The 24,185-nt window shown below is 39.9% G+C and overlaps 2 protein-coding genes across 6 annotated transcripts in view; one reads left to right on the top strand and one right to left on the bottom strand.

Moving 5' to 3' along the window:
• Positions 1-12,923, bottom strand: part of SUGCT (succinyl-CoA:glutarate-CoA transferase) — a 336,504-nt gene extending 323,581 nt beyond the window's left edge. For 2 of the 3 annotated variants that reach the window (XR_015257778.1, XM_086741707.1), the window contains exons 1-6: positions 12,695-12,923; positions 8,969-9,020; positions 8,801-8,874; positions 6,817-6,902; positions 5,985-6,035; positions 857-977 (exon numbers count right to left, since the gene is read on the bottom strand). Coding sequence is in view for 2 of the 3 variants with exons in the window: in XM_086741707.1 (XP_086597833.1) it covers positions 857-977; positions 5,985-6,035; positions 6,817-6,902; positions 8,801-8,874; positions 8,969-9,020; positions 12,695-12,869 (559 nt within the window). In the remaining variant the exon portion in view is untranslated. The remainder of the gene's footprint in view (positions 1-856; positions 978-5,984; positions 6,036-6,816; positions 6,903-8,800; positions 8,875-8,968; positions 9,021-12,694) is intronic. The other variant, XM_086741709.1, reaches the window with a different exon arrangement.
• A 2,805-nt stretch (positions 12,924-15,728) lies between these two features.
• Positions 15,729-23,965, top strand: MPLKIP (M-phase specific PLK1 interacting protein). Of its 3 annotated transcripts, none has more exons than XM_086743033.1 (3): positions 15,729-16,533; positions 16,757-16,950; positions 18,608-21,110. In XM_086743033.1, the coding sequence occupies exons 1-3, from the start codon at positions 16,177-16,179 to the stop codon at positions 18,681-18,683; spliced, it is 627 nt and encodes a 208-aa protein (XP_086599159.1). In that variant the 5' UTR covers positions 15,729-16,176; the 3' UTR covers positions 18,684-21,110. The 3 variants fall into 3 exon arrangements, with proteins under 3 accessions (XP_086599159.1, XP_086599158.1, XP_086599160.1); XM_086743032.1 differs by lacking the exon at positions 18,608-21,110 and adding an exon at positions 21,119-21,256 and having other exon boundaries at positions 15,733-16,533; XM_086743034.1 differs by lacking the exons at positions 16,757-16,950; positions 18,608-21,110 and adding an exon at positions 21,119-23,965 and having other exon boundaries at positions 15,981-16,533.
• Positions 23,966-24,185: the final 220 nt, after the last annotated feature.

Genomic DNA, 24,185 nt, shown 5'->3' with positions numbered 1-24,185 from the left:
AAAGCTATTTGGTTCCTATTAAATGACATCAATACTCAGTAACTAAAAAGCCAAAGCCATTTATTCTTCAGAAATTTAGAGGCATAACAGGTTTGTAACTAAGATTTTAAACCAGTCTGAAAATGTTTAACTTCTGTCTTTTAAATTAATTTAATTTAAAATTAAACAGTAGACTTCACATGCACAGATCCTCTGATTTTAGTGCTTGATCAAGGTTTTTGGGGGGTGTTTTTTGGTTGGTTTTGTTGTTAAGAGATTTTTCAGACTTAAGATTATTTTTACACATATGCAGTTCCTGATGTTCATATGTCTACTGTCTTTTCATTCTTCCCAGCATTTACAAGGTACCTACAACTCTTCTACCATTTCACTTACCAGGCAATAGACTGTAGCAAAATAAGGTAAAAATTCCATGAACATACAACTGCACAATTCTGAAGAGAGAGATGCTTCAGGGCAGTAAAGAACACCGAGATTACCAGACTGGAAATCTGCAATATGTAAACTGATACAGTAAAACTGCTGGGGGGTGGGGGGCAGCTGGAAAACTGAGTTTTCTCCTAGTTGAAAGCAAAAATCCAAGGAGCTCAGCCAATCCTGGCTCCTTTGAACTCCATAGGAACATGCCAGCCTGGCATAGTAATGCCACTGTTGAACAACTCACAAGCTATTGTTGACATGGTCGCTGCCTCACAATTTCTCTACACTTGTTTTTGAACTGAACAGACAAACCTTAGTCTTTTAATTTATCTTAACTAACATCAAAATAATACACTTCTACATAACCACGTGACTTTTATAACAAGTTGACTGGAATAAAGGATATAATGAACATAAGAAATTGAGATTAAAATACCTGTTATTGAGCAGTACACTATGTGAGGAGCAATCTTTTTAATGTCTTCGTAACCTAGACCCATTTCAGCCAGTTTCCCAGGGACGTAGTTTTCCACAAAAACATCAGACACTGCTGCAAGCTTTAGAAAAGAAAAGGATGAGTAAGATTCGTTAATGAGCTTCCGGAAGTTCAATCGATTCCTCATGTAACTTAATTTAAAAATCTTACTAATCAAAATGGCTCCAGTCTTTCTGACAAAAGAAAACGTACAAATCTAGTGAGATTTTTTTTTTGACCTGTTAGACTGTGCATCTCTGCAAACTACATATTAGAGACACTACATATCTAGAAAGAAAACTTTTAAAATCCTAAAGCAACTAGACAAAACTATAATATAATTGTATTATCAGTACCACATTGATTTCCCAAGACTTGACAACATTTTACGGAACAATCATCACCTTTACACCTGCACTTAGCTTGAGAAAAAGGGAGGAGAAAGGACACATCTTTATCTTTCATGCTTTCTCTACCTTAGAAATAATTTTATAAATTGTTTTTCATTTTAAAATCATTGATTACAGTTACTGTAACAGAGGCTACGAATAGCACTTCTTGTATGTAAAGCGGAATAAGGAGCCCAAAAATGTTATTGGGTTAAAACGAACATCTTAAAGTCACCTCAATTAGAATAGTGCTGTCAAGCTCTGCAATGTGACTTTCTCCATCACATCTAAATGAATGACCTAGTCCAAAAATCTACTGAAGTTAAAGATTAACATAAAACCTTTATGGGCTTTAATTACTTTTTTTCTTATAAAAGTTATAATTATATATACATGTTTCAATAAAACTCATACTATTTAAGAACTCCTGAAGCAAGCAAATTACATGTTAAAAGAAAGATTAATGCCTTGGGGGAGTTGTCTTTTTTTGCTTGGTTGTTTTTTATTTCCCGCCCCCCCCCCCCCTCCCACCCCCCCAAGGAATTTAAGAAACTATTCCCTGACAGGTAGACACATTTGTGCACACATTTTTAAGCACAACCTAAAACATTTAGTTTCTCAATTCTATTTGCAGCTGATCAGAGAGTCACATTCTCTGAAACGACCATGTCGCTGACTAATATATACAGTATATTAGACCAGCTTCTATAAACTAGTGTCATCATAACAGCAATCAAGCATTTTTGTTCTAGCACATAGGCTGTTCAGCTGAATGTAAAGTCAAAGAAGCCGCCAAGCCAGCAAGTATTTAACAGGAAAGATAGAAATTGATTCTTATTCAGACAAGGCAGCCTACAACTTGGATGCATGGAAGAGACATTAATAACATTTACAGAAACTAAGTTCAGCACACTGTAAAGGTGCATTTTAAAGTAAGTATTTTTACAATTACTATGTCAAGAACCTGTAGGACCATAGTAAGATGAGAAACAGCCTCCGGATTCTTAATAAGCATTGCTGGGTTTCAATGTGGTCAGCTAGCTGGTCTGTTAATTCATGGTTCCACAGAAGTGAACAGAACATAACTTCATGGAAGTTATTAAAAAATAGGCATTTGTCACAAGAAGGTTCTCAAGATCCAAGTCTCCACATAGCTAAAGTATTTGCTAGTAAAAACAGAAGTAGCTCAAGCAGATCTACAAGTGTCCCAATCCTCTGTGCAGGACAGCACAACAAGCCACCAAAGTAAGGTGAGGGGAACACAACAGGGGCAAGCTATTTGTTCTCTAATAGCATGCCTTTATGAAAACTAAAATTAAGGGGTTTTTATTTTCTCTTTAAATTCTTCACAGTTCATCTATAAATACTTTTTAAAGTGGCAATACTACAGCCTTAGCTTAATTCATTCAAGAGACAAAATCAGTTACAACTTGTGTATTGCTTTCACTGGGATTTTATAATCTATTCAATTTACAGTGGGCTAAAATGGTTTGAGAGTTGTTGTCCATCTCATACTGAAGAACTATCATCTCCGACAGGCCACTGAGGAAGAAAGCCACGAGTACATACAGTACTGTAACATAAAAAGCACCTATCAGGTAAAGGTAATGGAAGGGAAGGAGTGCCATCAACTCCCAGTCAATTGAATTCTCCCAAGTTCTTCATGAATAAATAGAAAAGTTAATTAGTTAATGCTAAATACTCAGGAAAAAGCTATCCTCAAGGTTCTTAAAATGAGCTTCTGACAATAACTGCTGAATAATGCTCTAAAGAAATACTGAGACATAGTACAGCAAAAGGATGTCAGAGCATAGGACTGGTGCACATACTATCACTGGAGAGAAAAAAATTACTCTCCTTAAGGAAGACATACGAATATTTGGAAGGCAGTTAACAGTGAGACAAAAGCATTAGGAAGGAAGACAGGGCTACAAGTGACACAGAATTAAAAAAAAAAAAAGGCAACAAAGAAAACTGAGGAATAATTTAGTGAGAATCATATAATTGTGTAATTATGAAGGAGTACACCCTTGCACAAGCATTTTGTAGTGCTGTGCCAAAGGAAGAAAAGCAGTCAGGACTCCTGATTAACAGATTTGTTCAGGTCACTTGATCCTACTGACTGAATTATCAAGGCTGTGCTTCTGTCATGTACCTGAAGACCCTTTATCCCTTTGTTTTCAAGATGATCACGGATTCTGAGATTTGCCCTCTTCTACCTATACAGAATTTACAGGAAGGGGAAACAAAATTTATTCTAATCATGATATTCTTCTTAGTTAAAAAATTACAACCTTATTACTTTTCTTTATAGGGCTTAGGCTCAGGACACAATTCACATTTATGTATGAGTAACCAGTGTTTAAAACTTGACTTTCTTCTTGCCATCAGCTATTTTATAGACACGAACACTACTTGTCATAGTAACAAATACATTGCTGAACAATGCTCAATTCTATACACATCTGTCCTGGTGTTACCAGGAGACAATTGAAAACAAAAGCCTGCTACAGATAACTTCCCTTCACATACTCTTTTTGACATAACTCCAAACAGAAGAAGTTACATTCTGGTTCCATTTGAGACACAATAACGGAATGTCAAGACCTCTGCACCAAATACTTCTGAAAACTATTGCTCTAAATCAAGCAGAATGCTGAACAACTCCATGAGTAGAGTCACATTTCAATAATGCCTCATCACTTCAGTCCACAATGTTGCTATATCACAGGTAAGGATGCCGTTGCTTTAAGGAACAGAAAGCTGTAGTGGTTATGAAAGCAAGTTTAGTAAAGGACAGACACTATAAGTGAGTACTTAGTCACAGGAGATCTCCATTCCACAGCTAGTGTGGTAAATATTTAATAGAGTTAGTTCTCCCACTGGAAGTTCTATAACTTCACATCTTGGGAAGTAATTCTCATACATGTTTGACTATTTCAGTGACATCAAGCTAACAGAAAAATTAATATTGCTGCTGGCAGGAATCATTTGTCTGCAGCTCTAAGTACTGCCAGTTATCCTATCTTCAGCATGATGATAGCTTTACATTACACTGGTACAAGAGATCTTACCAGCAGAAAAAGCGTGGAAAATGCAGCACTGAGCTGACAGAGGATGCTGCTCTTGCATGGCAAATGAGGGAGAAGAGAGTTGCTGCTTTGATTCAAAAATTATGTGGGATTTGAACTCAGCCAGGCACCTGAGCCTCAAGCACAAAGGTTATATTGCATATTCTTAAGTCACCAGCCATTCAACTCCACAAAACAAAAATGTTCTCCATATTACAGATACAAAGTTATACAATTACAACCAGAATCAAGCAGTAATCTTCCTGCACAAATATCAAGATAGGAAAAGTGGAACTTTCTAACCACAAATAGTGGCAGTCACACAAGAAGCTTACACTGAAGCCATCTTTTCTCCAGCTCATCCTGATTCATAGGCTCAGCTTTCTTTAACTCTTCAAACAGGTCCAGCCCACGCATTTGGAATCAGTGGACATTCAGTGTAGAGTAGTTTTTCTTTCACCATTTTTAAAGGTCAAATAACAAGCTAGTCTTCTTATGCAAGAGAAACAATTTTTATAGCCCTTATTAAGAATGCAACTAGTTTATCCAGAAACACATCTGTGTTATACTATGCAAAATTATTCCAAATGACAGTGTGTTTCCAAAACCTTTAAAAGATAAACACACAACTTCATAAGAAATCAAAAATAAATGGTTCTGTTCTGCAAAGAGAGAAGGCACTGCAGAATCCTTGGGTTATAAACTCCAGAGATTTCCGTATGAAGTGTCTTTTACGTAGCTGTCAGGGGAGAAAAAGGGCCAAAAGTATCAGAAAATTTAATCTGTTTCCATTTCATGCAATATTCCCAACAAAAAGTACTACTAGACAAATTCCACTTACTGCAGGACACATACATTCTTACTGTGAAAAAGTGATTGGAACTGATACTGAAACAAACAGTAACAGAAGCCAGATCACCCTCTTAGATGTGTTAGTACGGCAGGGCTAAAAACACAGCACTAGCAAGTCGCAGATCTTATGTTTCTCAATAAATAAAACAGGCATGACAAAGCACAAGTTTCACAGAAGGTGAAATATTATGCTTTTATTAATTTTTTTTCTATGGAAAAATAGATCACCCTTAAAAGATCCTTACATTCTGAAATCAAATACTGAAAAAAACAAATATTAAATTTGACCTACGGAAGAGTATTCCTCAGAAAGATGAAGATGCACAGCAACTGAAGTAATGAATACACTGTAATGTTCAAAAACCTGCAAATACTGAAATCCAGCTTCTCCTCTTTGTAAACTACTCACTGACTTCATCAGATCAGTCCAGCTTGAATCTTTCTAATGAAATAGTACAGCATGATAAACACAGCAACAGTAAAAGGAAAGCGCTAGGCTGTTAGACCTTTTCCTCACAATATTTCATTTGAAGCTTCTGATGACATTTTCCTGTAAATTTTCTATCTGAAAATCGTTAGAAATTACCTCAACTGACCGTTGAGTCCAAAAGCCCAGCATACAGAGGATATATACTGTAACTTATCAAGTTTGCTGCACACTTGGATATTTTTAGCTATCAGATATTAAATTAGTACTTGAAATGCAGAGTTTATTCTTTATTACTGAGGATCAAAACAATAGAAAATAGGCACAGTCTGCACGCTATCAAAACATACCTCTCTGATTAGCTTTGCTCCTTTTGAATCCTTCATGTTGATAGCTATACTCTGGGGATAAAAAAAAAAGATACAACAGTAATTTATGTGAAAGCCCTTCTGGTGATTATCAGCCTCTTCTAAACACAACCAACAGTCAAGCTTCACACTACAGCAAAATCAAGTAAGTAAATTTTAGCACACATCCCACCTCCTCCTGCAAAAAAAAAAAAAAAAATTCTGTTGGTAAAGCAAGCTCAGCTGTCTCACCAAGGGATCAGACAAGCACCAAACCAAGTCTAACATGTGCAGCTGGGAGCTGCACTGCAGTCTGTTTCCTGTATGTTTGCAAAGCAAGTACACATGGGGACACCAGAAACATTTGTTTCAAAGGCAACAAGCCATTAAACAGCTCAGGCATGTCATGAAACTTCATCTTAATCCTGAAGTTTCACAAGCTACTTTTAGCCAACCTGACTGTAGTATGATGCCTGCTCTCCTCCAGCCCCAGCTGCCAATTGACGATGCAGGTCAGATGAGCTGATGCACCTGGAAAAACTGGTGCTTCAAATAAAATAACCCTTACTTTCAGCAGGAAACCTTTTCAGTCAATTTGCACCAGCAACAGAGGACTGGCAGGACCACTCTTGCTTTTCGAATTTGCTTCAGCTGACCACAGCATCATACCAGAGGTTTGCAGCCTTTTAGTTGAAAATAACTGTTTTTCTCCTGAAATTTAATCATCATAACTTAAGGCCAATGCAATATGTTAAGAACCAAACAAAGACGAGTTATGTCTTCAGGTGTAATTACAGAAAATATAGGCTAATGTTCAATACAGCACCCCATTTACCTTTTTATTTCTATTGACACTGAGAAAATAAACACTTTCTGTTCCAAGAAAAGGTGGGCCCCAGGCTCTTGTATCATCACCAGCTCCTGAAAGAAATACCATCACGTTTTCATAGTTGTCCAAGATCACACTCCCAACAAATACAAAGAAGTTTTCCTGCAACATCATATTTAAACCACCTAAGCTTCATCTAGCAGGCAGGATAAAAATTAGTTTAATATATATATATTTTAGGAAATTTATGTCAAACCACCTAAAAGTGAACGTGATTAAGCAAAGTGAACATAGTGATTCCTAGCTCTGGGATTACTTTTAGGCTTTAAAACAGTAACATGCAGCCACACACCACCAATGTATTTGTGGTTTTTTGGTTGTTTTTGTTTGTGAGTTGGTTTGAGGGTTGTTTTTTTATTTTGTTTTTTTTTTTTTTTTTTTTGAAGAGCGGGGTGTTGTTTGTGGGTTGTTGTGATGTGGTTTGTTGGTTTGGGTTTTTTTATTTGGTTGGGTTTTTTTGTTTGGTTTGTTTTTTGTTTTTTTTTTTAAACTTAGAGCAGAGCTACAATGCCATTATTTTAGGCAATCTAGAAGAATTCGGTAGAAGCTCTTGCCCTGCACTGAGTCACACAGTGCACATGGACACAACGTTAAGATACCACTGATCGGCAACAACTTCCTATGTTGCAGGCCACAGAAACAGCAATAAAAAGAAGCACTTGCTACAGCTGGTGCAATCCCCCACTTCCAGCCCTTCCAGAAATGTTCCTGCCTTACATAAAAGCAAGATGGCAGTAAAGCTGCTGCAGACACGGGTGTCATTGTATCATGTATGTTTAATTTCCAAATTTAAACCTTTCTTAAATGTCACAAAGACTGGCAATCTGTTTTAATTAGAATTAAAACTAAGATTGGCAATCTACTTTAATTAGAATTAAAGCTAAATTTGAATACAGATATAACCATCATCCCGAGCGCTAGCAAGCATGCACATTCCTGTATCTATTTCAATATCCTAGACTTCATCTCCTTGTTAACTTCACGAGTGAAAATTTTCCTTAGTGAGGCAACACAGAACGCTATGGCATTAGCATAGATACAGAAACAAGGTGAAGGACCCTCAGCTCTACACAACAAAGCCACAGTCACAATTACACTATACACTGTGGTGACACAAAGTCTACAGCCATTTAAGATTCCTATCTAAAATTATCTAAGATGTTTTGGCTCAGAGGGAACCAAGCTGAAGATTCTGAATTCTCAAATGGGAAAAACACCTTTTCCATAATTCTTATGTAACTAATTACTAGACAGATTTGTATGTGTGTCAAATTTTGCATGTCAAGCATTGCACTTCAGACCCTATTTTAACCTTCACACCACACTACAAAAAAACCACCATACACCTAAGCATTCACAAGACCAATTTAAAATCTAAGCAGAGTCCAAACAATTCCAACAAAATCAATTTAGTGATGAGTGATGGAATATGGTGCTTCAGTAAGTGATGACTCAGTACTGTTTTGTACACTAATACCTGAAAAAGTTACCTCACCTTACAACTTCAGCCTTCTCACACTCTTTTCTAAATACAGACATAGACTACTTCTGATCAAAGCACACATACTTGGAGCAGGTTAAACTTAAAGCAAACAGATCACATATGTAGAAGCAAACCTACTAATAACTAGTTCTGTACCACATCAGAAATAGTACAAGGATGTAAACTGTTCCCAAAACTTGAAAACTGCTAGCTCAAAAAAGCCCATACAGATAGGTACAAAATTAATTATTTCTTAGCACAACACCATACCCACATAGTCACCAAAAATATACCATCATCAAATAAACACAATATTGTCTTTGCAGATATTTTCAAAAGTTTTCAGTCTTGCATACTCAGCCATATATTACTTTAAATACATAAATAACTATTTGTCAAACTACCCCACATTCTTATAATATATAAAATAGGTAAATAAAATCTTACCTGGTCTTTCTACTTTGATAACTTCAGCTCCTAGATCTCCTAAATTCATTGTGGCAAAGGGCCCAGCAAGCACCCTGTAGTATTAAAAAAAAAATTGTTTTCTGAGTTTTTCCTATCAGAATATTTACATCTAGACAGATTGTTCCAAATCACAAACAAAACACAAACCTTGTTAAATCAAGAATTTTCACACCATCCAATGGCTTTACATTACTAGCACCTGACAAGAAACAGAAAACAGTAACTCACTCTCCAATTTTTTTTTTTGTAAGATGTGTTTCTCATTGGTAGTATGAAACACTGTTTTCATGACACTCTCTCATCATCCTCCATCATCTTCCTCCTCAAATAAAGGATAATAAAGCTTTCTGCACATGTATTACATTAGCAAAGCCTTTCAAAGTTAGAAAACCTTATGGTTAACATTGCAGACCCTATTCTAAACACCTAGCAATTCTACAATAAAGCTACTTTTTAGAAATATGTGCCTTCCACAAACGCTTATATAGTTTTTAAAGACCAATCTGAAGAAAGATCCAATAAAAGCATCACAAGCAACATCAGAATGACACAAACGAAAACTAATGGGTAGCTGATCAGTGTGAAGCACAGCATCCCCACAAAGCATTTTGACCTGCGTAGACCTATTCACTTGCATTACACACACACAAGAATAATATCTGCACTTCAAAAAAGAGACTACAAAAATGAAGACAGAATATATGAACCAAGTAAATACTTCTTCTGTCTTTAACTTTCAATGACAGTCACACAAGCAAGATAACTACTAGGAAATCACAACGCTTTCATCCTTTCCTTCGCCCTTTCCAATCTGACTAGCTCTAGGAAACGACAGCAGCGGCAATAAGCATCACAGACAGAGCAAGCAATCTCAGAGTCTAGACCACAAGTTTGCCAACTATCTCCTGGGTGACCTTGGGTTATCTTCTGCTAACCAGCATCTTTAATTGCAGGCTGGGGATGCAAGCACTTTACCATCCCATGTGGATGGCAATTTCATTACTATTAGGAAGATGGTCTTATAAAAAAAAAAAAAAAAAAAAAAAAAAAAAAAAGCACCTACCTGGCAACACCACCAAAATTGGTGCAGGGCAGTGTGGTGCACCTCCCAAGTCACAGAGCAGTGAATGTCCATGTTATCTCCTTCACACTCTCTCCATCAGACCTGAGCCACCCCCCTTAACTCCTCCTCCTACCTGACTGTATATATGGTAAGGAGATGGATATACATAGAGAGATGTAATTAAAAAGCTACACAGATATGAAGCAGCATTGAGAATTCAAGGCTTCCGCTAAAACGTTTTCATTCACTGTACTGCTCTCAGTGAGAAGACTTGCATCCCATTCTTCATCTTCAAGACATTTCCCTCAATTATTACCAATCACTCCAGAGGGGTTTGAGTTTAATGGGGTTTGGTTTTTAATAACAATAAGCAGACCAAGCAGCATGTTGAAAACGTGCTTATCTAGGAGCGGCCACGTGTTTTACACATTTCAAAGCCTTTAGGGAAACTCAGGCTGCCACCTCTCTCCAATGCTGCACACTTCAGTGGAAGCTCCAGGTGCTGGAAAACACTCTTGCTAGTGCTGGGTAAACACCACAGATCCTCCAGCCTAACCTCAGTTTTATCAAGTTCGCTCGAGCTGAGCAAACACTTAAGCATATGCTTGTCTGGTAAGGAACTGAGCGCACCATTTGCTTCACGATGGCACTACTCTGCGTTTACAGAAAAAATGTAAACAACAGCTTTGCTGAAGAGCACAGCTCCCTAAAAAACAAAACAAAACCCACAAACCCCAAACCAACCACGTTTTAGTTAACAAAAAGGGTCCATCTTCCTCTATTCTTCGCACACCTTTTAAAGCTGCAGTCCCTTACTCAATGGCTCACTTATTTTCCTCCTGATCCAGCATTTAACATTACTTAGGTTTCTCACAGATACACTACCAGAACAGCAGCAACTTTTCAGAACCAAGAGGTTCTCTCCCTGTGGTTGAGTTGCAGGAATCCATAAAGATTCCATTTATCAACAAAAAAAAGCCTATAGTGTTAAGATTAGCCTGCAAACCTGCATTTATGCATAACGAAAACTGATGAATCCTTGCTAATTATCGTATTAGGGTAACACTAACACGCCATTCAGGGTTTAGGGCTCTTCTTTAGTTGGAACAAAACAGGGGAATACAATTGTTGTTTCAGAGACAAACAGACCATTGTGATTTTATTTTTTTTTAATGCGGATAAGTAACACTGATGTCCACGATGATGAAGAAATGCAAGAGGAGAAATCAAAAGCTTATTTTTGAAAACCCGAGAGAAAAAAAAAATAGACGTTAGCCTCTTCAAACTAGAAGAGCACAGATACTCATTCACAAAAGAAAACACACAGTACCTAGATTTGCATTCCAACAAGACACTAATTTGCTGAAACAATCAGAATACAAAGCCTTTTGACTATCAGAGTAGCAGCAGTTCTCGTACATCGATCCCGACTACCAGAGCGCTACCAACCCCTTACCGCAGGAACAAGAAGAAACAAAACCATACCACAAACAGAAGAGATCAGAAATGATCAGTATTGAACAGAAGCATCTCCTATGGTTTTGGGTTTGTTTTTGGGGTTTTGTTTGTTTGTTTTTTCTTTTTTCTTTTTCCTCTCCTCGCTAGCTTCCTATCAGGCACATACCCAAAGTTAAACTTTTCCTGCAGAGTGCTTTTTGTTGAATTCTGCCTCAACAGTCTAAAGTCTCTAAAATTTGAACTCATATTTTCTCTTCTATTTTTGCTTTTATTTATTCCAGTAACTTGATGATTGAAAGAAAAATCCACTCTCCCAGCCCTAACTATGTCCTATTTGTAAGTTCTTTATTCCCATGACACTTGAATTTACTGTAAATTAGACAATCATATGTATATTTTATCAATAACTTTGATGGAAGAATAAATAGATCACTCACTCACAGTATGATTTAAATTATTTAGTTAAGCTCAGGTTAGGTTGTCCCAGGGTTGGTCTAACCTAGCAATATGATTAAGCAACCAATAGGGATCATTCAGAACAGAAATGAAGTTTAATGTCATATGCCCCCCTCAAAAAAAAGCTTTCCTCTATACTTGTAAGTGACAGAGGAGGGTACTGAGAAGAGGGCTGGTTAGCAGATTTAATATTTTCGCACCGAAGCAAATTAACTGTAAATAAATAGATTCCCTTCCAGTTACATCCAGTTCCAGAGGACATCACTCTTTAAGTCTATTGTCTCTACTTTGATTAGTATTTCCCTGTTATTTACTAAACACAGAAGTCTGAAAGCCAGAGGAAAATTACTTTGCTGCAGCTTTGGTTTATTTTTCTTCATTAAAAACAAACGAATAGCTGTAAGAAGTTAAAGTTTCGTAACCTTTGAACAGCACAGCAGTTAATTTTTCCCTCCCATTAGCAGGATCCGCCCGGAGAGCTGCCCCGGTCCGCGCCGCGAGCGACCCAGAGCGAAGTCCATGGCCGTTACGCTCCGCAAAACCCCGCAGCCCAGCGGGCAAGGGGCCACGTTGCCCGCCCACCCCACGATCTCGCCCTGGCGCCTCAGGCCCCGCCGTGCCGGGGAAGGGGGAGCGGCAGGGGCGGCAGCGGGCACGCCGCAGCCCCCTTCTCTTCCCCACAGGAACCCACGGGCTGTGGCGGCAGCAGCTCCCCTCCCTCCCTCCCGCTCCCCCTCCCTCCCTCCCGCTCCCCCTCAGCCAAACGGCTGCGATCCTGCCCCAGCCGCTCGCGCGCGTGTAGCGCCGCCTCCGAGCCCCAGCGGGATTTAACGGGCACCGGGCCCCAGGGGGCGAGGGAGGGGAGGCTGAGGAAGAGGAGGACACGGCGCGGCTACCTGCCGGGGGAGCGCCTCTGCCCTGCGCCCCGCCGCCGTTGCTATGGGAGGCGGCGCTCAGGGCTCCGGAGAAGCGCGGAGAGGCGCTGCCACCGGCAGCTGCTGCGGGGCGCAAGCTCCGCCACAGCCCGCCAGCACATCGGCAGCTCCTTCTTCCCAGCTCGGCGCGCAGCATCTCCGCCCGCCACTCCGCAACGCCGCAGCGAGCGCCGCGAAAAAGGTGCGCACTTCGCCACACCGCGCAAGCGCCGCCCGCCACCGCCCCTTTCCTGCGCCCGCACCCGGAGGCAGCGTCAAATTGTTCCCGGGTTGGGGCGGCGCGCAGGCGCGGGGCGTGGCTTCCCCGCCGGCGTCGTCCTCGGCTTTTCCCGCCCCGAGGCCTCTCTAGTGTTTTTCTTACTGTGCAGGGCGCAGGTGGCTGGAGTTGTAAAGCAGGAGAGTGTCTTGCAGATGTACAGGCTGGGCAGAGAATGGATTGATAGCAGCCCTGAGAAGAAGGACTTGGGTGTGCTGGTGGATGAGAAGCTCAACTTGAGCTGGCAATGTGTGGTTACAGCCCAGAAAGCCAACTGCGCCCTGGGCTGCATCACCGGCAGCATGGGTAGCAGGCAGAGGGAGTGATTCTGCCGCTCTACTCTGCTCTGGTGAGACCCCACCTGCAGTACTGTGTCCTGCTCTGGAGCCCACAACATAAGAGGGACATAGACCTGTTGGAGCAGGTCCAGAGGAGGGCCACAAAAATGATCAGAAAGCTGCAGCCCCTCTCCTTTGACGACAGGCTGAGAGAGTGGAATTGTTCAGCCTGGAGAAGAGAAGGCTCCAGGGAGACCTTATTGCAACCTTCCAATACCTGAAGGGGGGCTTATAGGAAAGATGGGGAGAAACTCTTCAGCAAGGCCTGTTGTGGTAGGATGAGGGGTACTGGTTTTAAACTAGGAGGAAGATTTAGACTAGATGGAAGAAAGAAACTTTTTCCAATGAAGGTGGTGGAACACTGGAACAGGTTGCCCAGAGAGGTGGTAGATGCCCCATACCTGGAAGCATTCAAAGCCAGGTTGGATGGGGCTCTGAGCAACCTGATCTGGTTGGAGATGTCCCTGCTTCTTGCAGGGGGGTTCGACTAGATGATCTTTAAATGCCCCTTCCAACCCAGACCATTCTATGATTCTATGTTGCAGCAGTAATTCCAGTTCCTGTGTAAAAACCTCAGTATTTATACAAAATATTTTTTTTTCCTGTGCAATATCTAATTCCTGGACAAACCAAATGGTTGATTGATAGAAGCTCATACGTTCAGTTTGGTGTACAGACTGTGACATACAACTTTGCCAAAGTGGAAAAAAAAAGTAAAATATCCCCACAAATGTCTGCCCTTACAAGGTAGGGAGCAGTACTGGATGCCATTAAATCCTCTTACTAGCATGAGGTAGGTCCTTTATCTCCGCTTGGCTTCATAGAAGGTGCAATAGTGCTTACACTGTAAGCTCTGTCTTCACTTGTACGTAGCTATGGAAGGGTTAGCTTGGATTGACCTTTAAGCAATTATTCCCTGAGCTAAGTACTCTAAGACTATTTTTAGTTTGTATTATGACAGAGCGGAAGGCTTGTTATAGGAACATCATGGTGTCTTCTTGCTCAGCAATAGGGTAAAAAAGCCTGCACTGAGGGTCAGCATTTATTTATGAGAAATACGCTGTGAGGGTAAGACGACAGCTGCATCTCAAGAATAGCTGAAACTTCTGACTGCTTGAAAATGAGTGTTACAAATAGCACAGCCTTAAGAAGTGTTGCATGTCAGACAGCCTGAATGCTGAGGAAGAACATAGAGAAAATCTACATGATGGGTTTGTTGACTGGACATGCTATGTGTAATGAAAAGTATGACATGGATGTTTAAAATCCTAGAAGCAATTAGGATTTGTCAACAAGAAGAAATTAATCAGCTAAACTATCCCAGTATAACTCAACATGTGTATAACAATAAGTATTTCTAATTTGTTTGGTGTGAAAAGGGTTTAAATTAAATGAAGCTGTCCTTTTCTGGAATAAGACTGATCAGACAAATCAATACTTATGTTGATAAACTGTCTTATGTAGACATGGCATTCCTTGTGTGCATAATAATAATAGATAGAAAATTGGTCTTCTAGAGAAGATAAAACTGTAAAGAATTAGCAAAAAAAATTAAGTTTAGTCTCTTTCCATTTTAGAATTGCAAGGATATTGCCCCATTTTTCACAGGGAGATTGTAAAGCATAGCGTAGAGCTGAGTTCACTGACAATATAAAGTTAGTTATTGCCAAAAACAGCCAAACAACAACTGTTTAAAGCCAAAGAAAAGTGCGACTGGTATACTAAGCATAGCAACATTCTGCTTATTTGATTGGCTAATTTTTGTTTGCTGTTGTTCTGAAAGCCCTTTTTAACTTTAATAGGTTACAATGTCCTAAAACCAAGTAGTGCTTCTTTGCACTGATGGAAATTAAAAAAAAAAAATCTGTACTATTTTTTACTGAGCTGTTGAGGATTTGCATTAACATAGCAGAGAACAGAGTAGGAATGCTAATAAGTAACATTGTTAAATTGAGTTTATGTTGCTAAATATGAGGTTCTTCTCCAAGAGAGCGTTTCCCCATGAATTTGTACGCGTAGGTCCTCATTGCCTGAGCTATCACTCTCCTGAAGAACTGCTGCCAGTGCAAACTGATTTCACAAAAACCTTGCCGTTAAGGTACTCTCTAAATATGTCATTGTACGTGTTTCCAACTAGGACTGCTATAATCTATGTAGTATTTGCACGCTCCTGAATTAAAACACTACACAACAAAGGAGTACCAGTAGGCATCTCTCAAGTGCCATGAAATGTGAGGGAAATACTTGCTTTGCTTTTCAACAGTTGATTTTTGTTGATTGTTATCAACTGTAGCATTCACTGACAACTATACGGAGCTGACAAATGCCAGGGTTTATCACTATGCCTTAATGTAACAGGCACAGCTGCTACGCATCCTCTAATACTTTTACTTCGGATTGTTCCTCTTCAGCTTGAAAACGCACCAAATTCCTCAGGGTTCGCGTGACCAACGGCTGCCAAGCCGGCCTCCCGCCCTCCCGGTTCCAAGCGGGATGGCGGGCTGCGGCGGGGGGCTGCTCTCCGGGCACCGGCAGGAAACGTGGCCGCGAAGGTGGGAGCCGTGCCCGGGGCAGGCCCGCGGTGAAGCCGCGCCTGACCGGTACGACCGCCCCGCCAACCGGGATGGGCTGCGTGCCGCGGCCGTTGCCAGCCGGGTGTCCACGGCTTCCCCTTCCCCGGCCCGGAACCTTTTGAGTCCGGAACCTTCCGGCCGCCCGGCGGGGAAAGGGGGGAAGAGGAAAAAAAAAAAAAAAAACAGAAGCGACGTCGCCCCGCCGAGGCGCCTTGACGGGAGGACGCCGTTGCGCAGGTTTTATTCTTCTCCGCCAGCGCCTCGCCGGCCCTGGCCATGTACCGGCAGGGCTTTCGCTCCCCGACGCCTCCGTACGCGGGCGGCGGCTTCCGGAGCCCTCCCTCCGGCGGAGGCCCTGTGCCACCCTCGCCGCGGGGTTACGGGAGCCCCCACCACACGCCGCCCTACGGCCACCGGCCTGGGCCTTACGGCAGCGGCCACTCGCCCCGAGGCCACGGTTTCTACGGCGGTGGGCGGTTCGGGAGCCCCTCGCCGGGGGGACAGACCCCGCGCAGGCCGCAGAGTGTCAGCCCCCGGTATCCGGCCCCCTACGGCGGCAAATCCGCAGCTGGAGCTCCCCTGCACCCGCAGCAGCACAAGCGCTCGCCCGGGGGCTTCCAGAGGCACTACCAGGTATGGGGCAGGGCGGCGAGGGAGACAGGCCTGGGCCTCCGTACAGCGGGGCGGGAGGGAGGGAGGGAGGGAGCTGCAGCTGCTCAGCGAGGCCCTGGGCCCGCAGGGGAGAGCACGCCGAGGGCTTGTAGTGAGGCGCGGTGTCCATCCCCTCCCACCGCCATTTTCAGGGGAGAGCGAGACTTGCACCGCACTGGGGCAACATCTGTCTTGCCCCCAGTAGAGAGGACGGAGTGACCCCAGCTCAGGCAGCTGTGTGAGCAGGAAAGGGAAGAGAGCCGCAGGCCTGGCTGAGGCCTGTTGTGAAGACCCAAGGACTCACAAGACTGCAGCTTTCTTCCTTTTCATATTCTGGCATGTGAAGGTAGAGAGAAAACTAAGCACCACCCAAAACTGCAGCAAGCACCTCTTTCCCTTGTAGGTATCTCCGTTTGATCAGTTTTCTTTAACACAGTGAAGTGCTGTGTGCTTTTACTTGGCCTGTGTTGTCTTTCATCGTGGAAGCTGCCCTATCCACACACAGAGCTTGCTTGAACATGAGTAAAGGAGTGCTCTATTAAAGAGAATTAAGCTGAGCCTCCTTTAAGCAGAAAAGAGTGCATCTTTTGGGATAATAGAATATAATTTTAAAGTCTTTGCATTGCACGAAAAGCTTCAGTTGATATAAGTAGTTTTCCTTAGAGCTGTCAACAACAGGTTCTGTGAGTTATGCTTTTTTCAGATGGTTTAGTTGGGGCATGTGACTGGCAGCACAGAGAGAGATGACAGTTCTTGAGATGATACCCACTTTATGTACATAGCTGGCTTTATGCAGTGTTAGAGAAACCTTAAAAGTGTAACAAATGGCACATGCAGTACAAACAATGATAAAATTTCCAGGTGCTCTTACTGACACTTCAAGGATTAAAGTGTAATAATTAAGTCAAATCTTATTAGAGATTAGTAAAATCTTAATGTGCCTGCAGTGCATAGTCACATTTCCATTAAAAAATAGTCTTTGGTTAATTTCTTATGATGCAGGTTAACTGTGTTACAGGAATCTCATAGCTGGTGGAAGGGGATCGTTATAAATGTTACATGTTTTCTTCAATGCAAAGCCTCTTGCAGCGTGGAAGCCTATAGATTGCTTAACCTTTGTCCCTGTTGAAAAGGCAAAAGATCTGGGGTTTCTGCTGCAGATTCTGGAGGGACAACTTATATCACTGATGTCTAATTTCCCTTCAGAAGACCTCTCTTTGGATATTCAACTAAGCCTGCCTTAAGTTAACTGAATAGAATAATAGGCAGGAATCCTTTTGCCTCTCGTTTTAGTCAGGACCTGTGGGCAGGAACAGTCTCATAGGCTCCATCCTTGGTGTTAAGTAAGAAGCCTGACATAAAGAAGGTACAAGTTTGATTCCAGACTCAGATTGTGACAACATTTTCCCTTCTCCTCTTTCCTTCTGTAGACCTCATGAATAGTTTAGGAGCGTTGACCTGATGGTGATGCTTTCTAAGACTGGAAAGACATCCTATGTCTGTAGCTTTGCTTAGGACTAAAGTAATGTGTACGTGTGTACTTTTATGTTTATACACGTGGGTTCTTTTGCCTGGGAGAGCAATAGAGGCAATTACACAGGGAGGAAGTCTCATAAACCATGAGTTCCTGTTTTCTTCGATGTGGGCAACCAGAGTGAGGCCATGGATAGATTCAGGTAGAGAGATTTTTTTGATTTTCTAAAATTTCTTCTGAGGTATGTGGATAGTTCCCCTCTCCTCTGTAGGTCTTATTGTTAAGAGAATCACAATGCTTTTGAAATTTATTATACTACTTCGAGATGGAAGTGTTTAGTGACCCTTTAAAATCTCATCGGGAAATCCAAAAGACAGTTTGTATTTACTTTAGCGTTCTATTAATGTCATGCCATTAGTATTCTGTGCTCATTTTGTGCTTGCAGACTTTCATTTTTTGAATGAATTTCTGAACAGAAAACTTAAAGAAAAACATCGTAAGCTTGATTAGTGACCTTGATTTTTCAAAAATGGCTGACTTTATGTCACCAATACTTTATGGAGTTTTCTGTTTTTTCCACAGAGATGCATCTGCTTTACATTTCATGAAGACATGTTTGTTGTATTTCTTGAATTATCTCCTCTTAGAATTCACTTAGCAGTAGTGTTTGCCTGTCTACACTCAACAGGAGTTAGTGAACTAGCTAGTAAGTGATGATGAGTTGAAAATTATTACAGAAAGTAAAAAAAAATAAATAATAATTTAACATGATATAATAAAGATTTTTGTGTTTCTGTGCATCTGCCAGCAGCTACAATTACATCAGGTGAAGAAAGCTGATAAAGGAGTGACTGTCCCCGTTTTCAAAGCAGTATTACCCCATTCAGTAACATGTTAATGAATAGCACCAAAAGGTGGGGGTTTATACCTTAGAGAGAGATTTGCTATCTAGAAAAAAAAGTATTGAGACTGTTTCTTTAAGTAAAGTTCAGTGAGAAGAGGCTGTTTGCACCAGTGACAGTAAAATATAAAATTTTTTAAGGTATCTTTTGCACCAGACTATTTCTCTTGCACAAAATGGTTTCATCTGCACAAGTAGGGCTATTTTCCTTTTCCACAGGCCTATAATATGAATAATCACTTTTTTTTTCCCTAATAAAAATGGAGAGGAAAAAAGCATATAATGGCTAATATTCTAAATTTTTAGAAGTCTACATGCTTAAATTTAACACTTATGAAGGTTGTCAATCTTGTATTACATACTAATACATTTCCTAGATTTCAAATAAGCTAAAATGTCAGTTTTACTGATGGCATGTATTATATTGTAGTGAAATTTAATAATATAAACTAAATCCATCCACAGTGAATTATTTTGTTCCGTTACTGGATACTGCCGATCATTATGTCAGTTCAGCTTTCTTTTGGGTTCTGCAGGTTAGACATAGCATTAAATAAACTCCACACTGAAACTGTTGTACAGTGTCAAAATTACAGGATATACATTAAACACAGTGTTTTAAAGAGTTAATTTTTTAAAAAATTTGAAGTTAGAATGCACCGTGTACTACTGCTTTACTACTAAATGTGAGTGTTTGAGGAACATTAATGTCACTTTTGCTAGTGTGGCTTGACTTGCTCTAGGAAGCTCCTTGTCCCTTAGAAAGTTTTTAGCTGTATTCTGAAGTGATTCTCTGACCTTTCCCTCATGGTTTTCATACAATACTTCATAAAATAATTCTTTACCTGTTAGTAGTTTTTCATTTTTAAGATCATCTTTTACTACGACAAATCGTTAGGAACAAATACACTGTCAATAAAACATGGCTGTTCCCACATTAGGTTGTGTATCCATTATCATCAAGCTTTAGGAGTTCTAGGAAGGTACTTAAACAAGCAGCTTCTGCCACAGCACACTTTCAGAAATAGGTTCCAGACTCAGGAGTTTTCAGTGGAATCTGTTCTTGTGGCCAACCATAGGGGCCTTCGCTGTATAGCATCATTTGTTGGTTTGGCCCAGAAATTGTTTCATGTCATCTATTTACATAGATTCCATAGGGCTTATTAGTCAAATTCAAATACCATCACTGGTGGTCCAAAAAGTTGAGGTGAGGTGAAGCAACCCTTGATCAGTGCTTTTTCCCTCCTTTGCAACGTCAGAGGCTGATAATCAGCTTCAAGGAATCCTGTTCTTCTAACTTTGCAGAATACAACAGGCACGTTTGGAGACTGACTGCTGTGTATCTGTAATATAGGTTGTTTAACTTTGGTTAAAGCAAATTAATTTAAATGAATATAGCTTTAGACAAAACCTCACTTTTTGGGGAAGTGAATCTGAGGAAAAGAACCATGGATGATGATGCTAACAGGAGAAAAAGGTTATAGTGATTTCATTTTTATCATAGCTATCTTTAAGTTACAGACTTTTAGCAGGTTTGTAGAAGCAATTGTGGTGATCCTTGATCTTTAAAAAAAAAATATCAAAAGCTCCCTGCGAAAGGTTTTACTTTTATGCAATATCTGCCTGATCACTGATTTCCATCCAGGTTGTGTAGCAAAGAAAGTAATCTGATCTCAAATTTCACAGAGCACTAGTTTGGTTATGACAAGGTGTTTTTCCCAGTAAGTTTTTCGGGTCATTTATAGCTATTGGCTTTATACAGTGCTGTGTTCAATCTATAAGTAATTAATATCTGACTTCTGCTCTTGTAAACATTACCAACTCTTCCTCAGCCTCTTAACTCCCTGTTTTGTCATTCAGCTTTTGAGTTAGACATGCCATTGACTTAGGCAGCTTGTGAAAAATAGCATGAGGAGCTTTTCTGTAGTTATGTGCCAGAGTGACGTAAACAAGTATTTTCGAGAAGACTGTGGTTTTTTTTCTTATCCTGGTAAAACATAACTCAAAAGTATAATAAAGTTGTTATTTTCTGTGGAAGATGCAGGTGAGGAGTAGTAATTAGTAGTTATCATTAATAATCTGTTTCAAAGCTCTGCTACATTAGAAGGAAGCTGCCTTTTTTTTTTTTTTTTTTTTTTTTAATTTGAATTAGTCTATTAAATGTTTCTTTACCTGATGGTTTTCTTCCAAAGGGATCACCCAGGACATCTACTCCATTTGGTACAGCGCATGGCAGAGAGAAAAGAGTGTCTAATGATGTGGAAAACTATTACAGACCTTCAATGCTTGAGGACCCATGGGCTGGCCTAGAGCCAGTTTCTGTTACAGACATAAACCAACAATACAGCAGTGAGCAAACAACATATACTGGTAAAAAAGGGAGGTATTTCAGCTGACACTTTTAAAGGCCAAATAACTCCATCTTGTCAGGAAAACTCTGGGACAAAATCTTTATACTTACACAGGATGAACAATAATCAAGACCTTAGATAATGCTTTTATTTGATCACATGTCCACCCTTTTATCCTACTTTTTTTTTTTATTGCATTGGATATTTTTATGTATGGGAGGGAAAAGGAGTGCTAGGAAAACTTACTTTTCTGGCTATGTGGAAGTGCCTACCAGCTTGGAAGAACAAAGTGTTCTTTAATCACCAGCGACCGATTTGTGACTGTTAAAACAGGTTTCCATATATTTACCTCTTCCATGCCAGATTGTTAGCCTTTTATTGTAAACTCCTTTAGGAAATGGTATTTTTTTATGTTTTGACATTTTTAGAATGAAGTAACTTGGAAATAAAATAAAGTTTTGTAAATCCTTGTTTTGTAATGTGTAAAGGTTATTTTAGGACTTTTGTTAAGGTGTACACATTAACACAAATAGTACTAGTGAAATTAGGTGACTTCTGTAAATGTGCTTGTATGCTGTAGTTATCCTCTGATTTTGTGCATAGTGTTTTTTGTTAATTGTAGTGTAACATGAAGTTGAAACGTGACATTTAGCCATCTCAGGAAACAAATGTATTGTCTTTGGAAAGTTTAATTTGTGGTACTAGCTCTTGAGTCATAAACATAATTCTGTAATAATTTGCTTTTGTATTTTTAAAAAATTTTATTTGGAACGAAATTAGCCATTTCTGGTTTATAGTAACAAGTCTGTTCAGTGGCAGTTTACGTCTAAGGAGCACATAAAGCATCAAGGTTAAATAAATGCAAATGTACTTTCTGGATCCACCTGTTAGGACAGGATGAATGAAAGTTTGTTATACAGTTGACATTAGTACGTGCGTAGCATCTTTTTTTTTTTTTTTTTTAACCTGTACAAGATTTTTCAAATTTTTTTAAAGTGTTTTTTATTTTTACCTATGGCAGGCATCTTTGCCTAGAGAAGTCTTGTTTTGTGTGTATGCATGCTATATTTTTATACTGAAGAGGAAAACAATGAGGTTTTTTTTAGAGCTTGTCTATATGTGGAAGATCATCCTTAAATCCAGTAGTGAATATTGGAATCTAGAATAAATAAGAAATAATTCCAGCTGCAGGCGTGCTCTTAACATGCCATGTTAAGCCTGCAGCAGATACCTGAGTTTTTGTTGAAAATACCATTATTTGTTTGTTGATCTTGGCTCTTAAGCAGCAGGTAGAGGGTGAAAACCTAGTTAAAAATAAATAAAAGCATTAGTTCAGTTTTCAAAACGTATGTTTTGTTTTAAGCTTCTTACATGCTTCACAGAAAGCATATTTTTGTAGTACTGAAACATGGTTAGGTCAAAAAGCACAGGGAATCACATTAGACTGTTCTCGGTCACTTGTCTTCTGCACGGGTAGCATAGTCCTGTATACCTCTTTATCTGTTTCAGCATCATGCATCTTGGGTTAAAACTGCCTTCAGGAACAACTTCAGACTGGAAGGGGAGTTAACATGTTGGAATGTGCTAGCTGAGTCTCCTTCACCTTTGTAAGCACAATCTAAAGTTTGTCACTTGTGTCTTCCCCCGATTGACCTTATTGTTTTAGTATTATATCCAAAAAGGCTGCTTAGAGAACTGAGAACATAATGCCTGCTTGATATCAAGAATGGTTGAATCTTCATACCAGAATAAAAACTGTGCCTTAAATGGCAGCTATCAGTATCATTATGTGTAACATGTACCAGCAAAACTGAGATGACTTGACAAGTTGTAGATAGTCTTTACAATTTATAAATCAGTGTCATTTTGAAAAGTGAGATATAAAGTTTTGTTTCCTTTTTTTAACCTTGTCAGGTGCTGTAAAGCTCACAAAAAAAAAGTTACAGGGTGCTTAACTGTGTCACCTTTTTCTTACTGTTTTCTTTGTCATTCAATGCAGTTTACTTTTTACAACATTTGGTGAACTTGAGGAAACAGATACATCATAGTTTTAGTCTCTTAAATAAAATTGTATTTCCAGTTAGACATGAGAAGAAACTGAGTTTGGAGAGGAGAAGGGAAAGGAAAAGGATTCATGACAGAAGAGAGACTGTTAGAGGTGGGACTGCTTGTGCCATGTGCCATAGCCAATATCAGCTGCCCTTGCACATTGCAAAGATGCATTTTTCCACTTCGGCTTTGCAGTTGACCCAGGGATCAAAGCCAGCCTCCTCTGGTAATAACTGTTAACTCCTGGAACCAGGTGTCAGACATCAACGAAGGTAAATGTTCCACAAGGAGAATACAGGAAATAATCTTGAAGCATTGTTTAATCAATACAGGCCATCCACAAAGCCGTCTGTTAAGCTGCTGCTCCAGTGCTCTTCAGGATATGACCCAACAATTATAAGTACATCATACTGCTAAAGACTACAATAATTTGGTCAAGAATCAGCAAGGAATTAAAATGTAGATGTAGTAAACTTACTAACCTCATCATCCTGCACCAGAAACTTAAAAATGATTCACCTTTCGGGCTTCTAGGAAGAATTCTGCAATTACAATAAAATTTCAAAATGTCATTGTTGAATAGCTGTAAGATGCATGAACACATGTTCAGAACTATAAATATAATGTACTTAAAGCCAATTCAAGCTTTGCCTTTTTTTTTTTTGCTATAATATCCAGGAAGCTTAAGTGCTTCCTCACTGATTTTTCTCCCTTTTCCCACACGGCAAACATTCTTTTTCCCCATATGTTTCTAATGGAGATAGGATCACTTCCTCATTTGTTAATGAACCTACTTCATAGTAACAGTGTGGCTTTGGAAATAGCGTTTGATGATAAAAAGTACAGCACAAATACGTCC

This window comes from Chlamydotis macqueenii, chromosome 2 (genome assembly GCF_036417535.1).
Source record: "Chlamydotis macqueenii isolate bChlMac1 chromosome 2, bChlMac1.mat, whole genome shotgun sequence".
Lineage (NCBI taxonomy): Eukaryota > Metazoa > Chordata > Aves > Otidiformes > Otididae > Chlamydotis > Chlamydotis macqueenii.
Note: the sequence above shows the minus strand (reverse complement) of the source record. Positions and strands in the feature narration are given on the sequence as shown.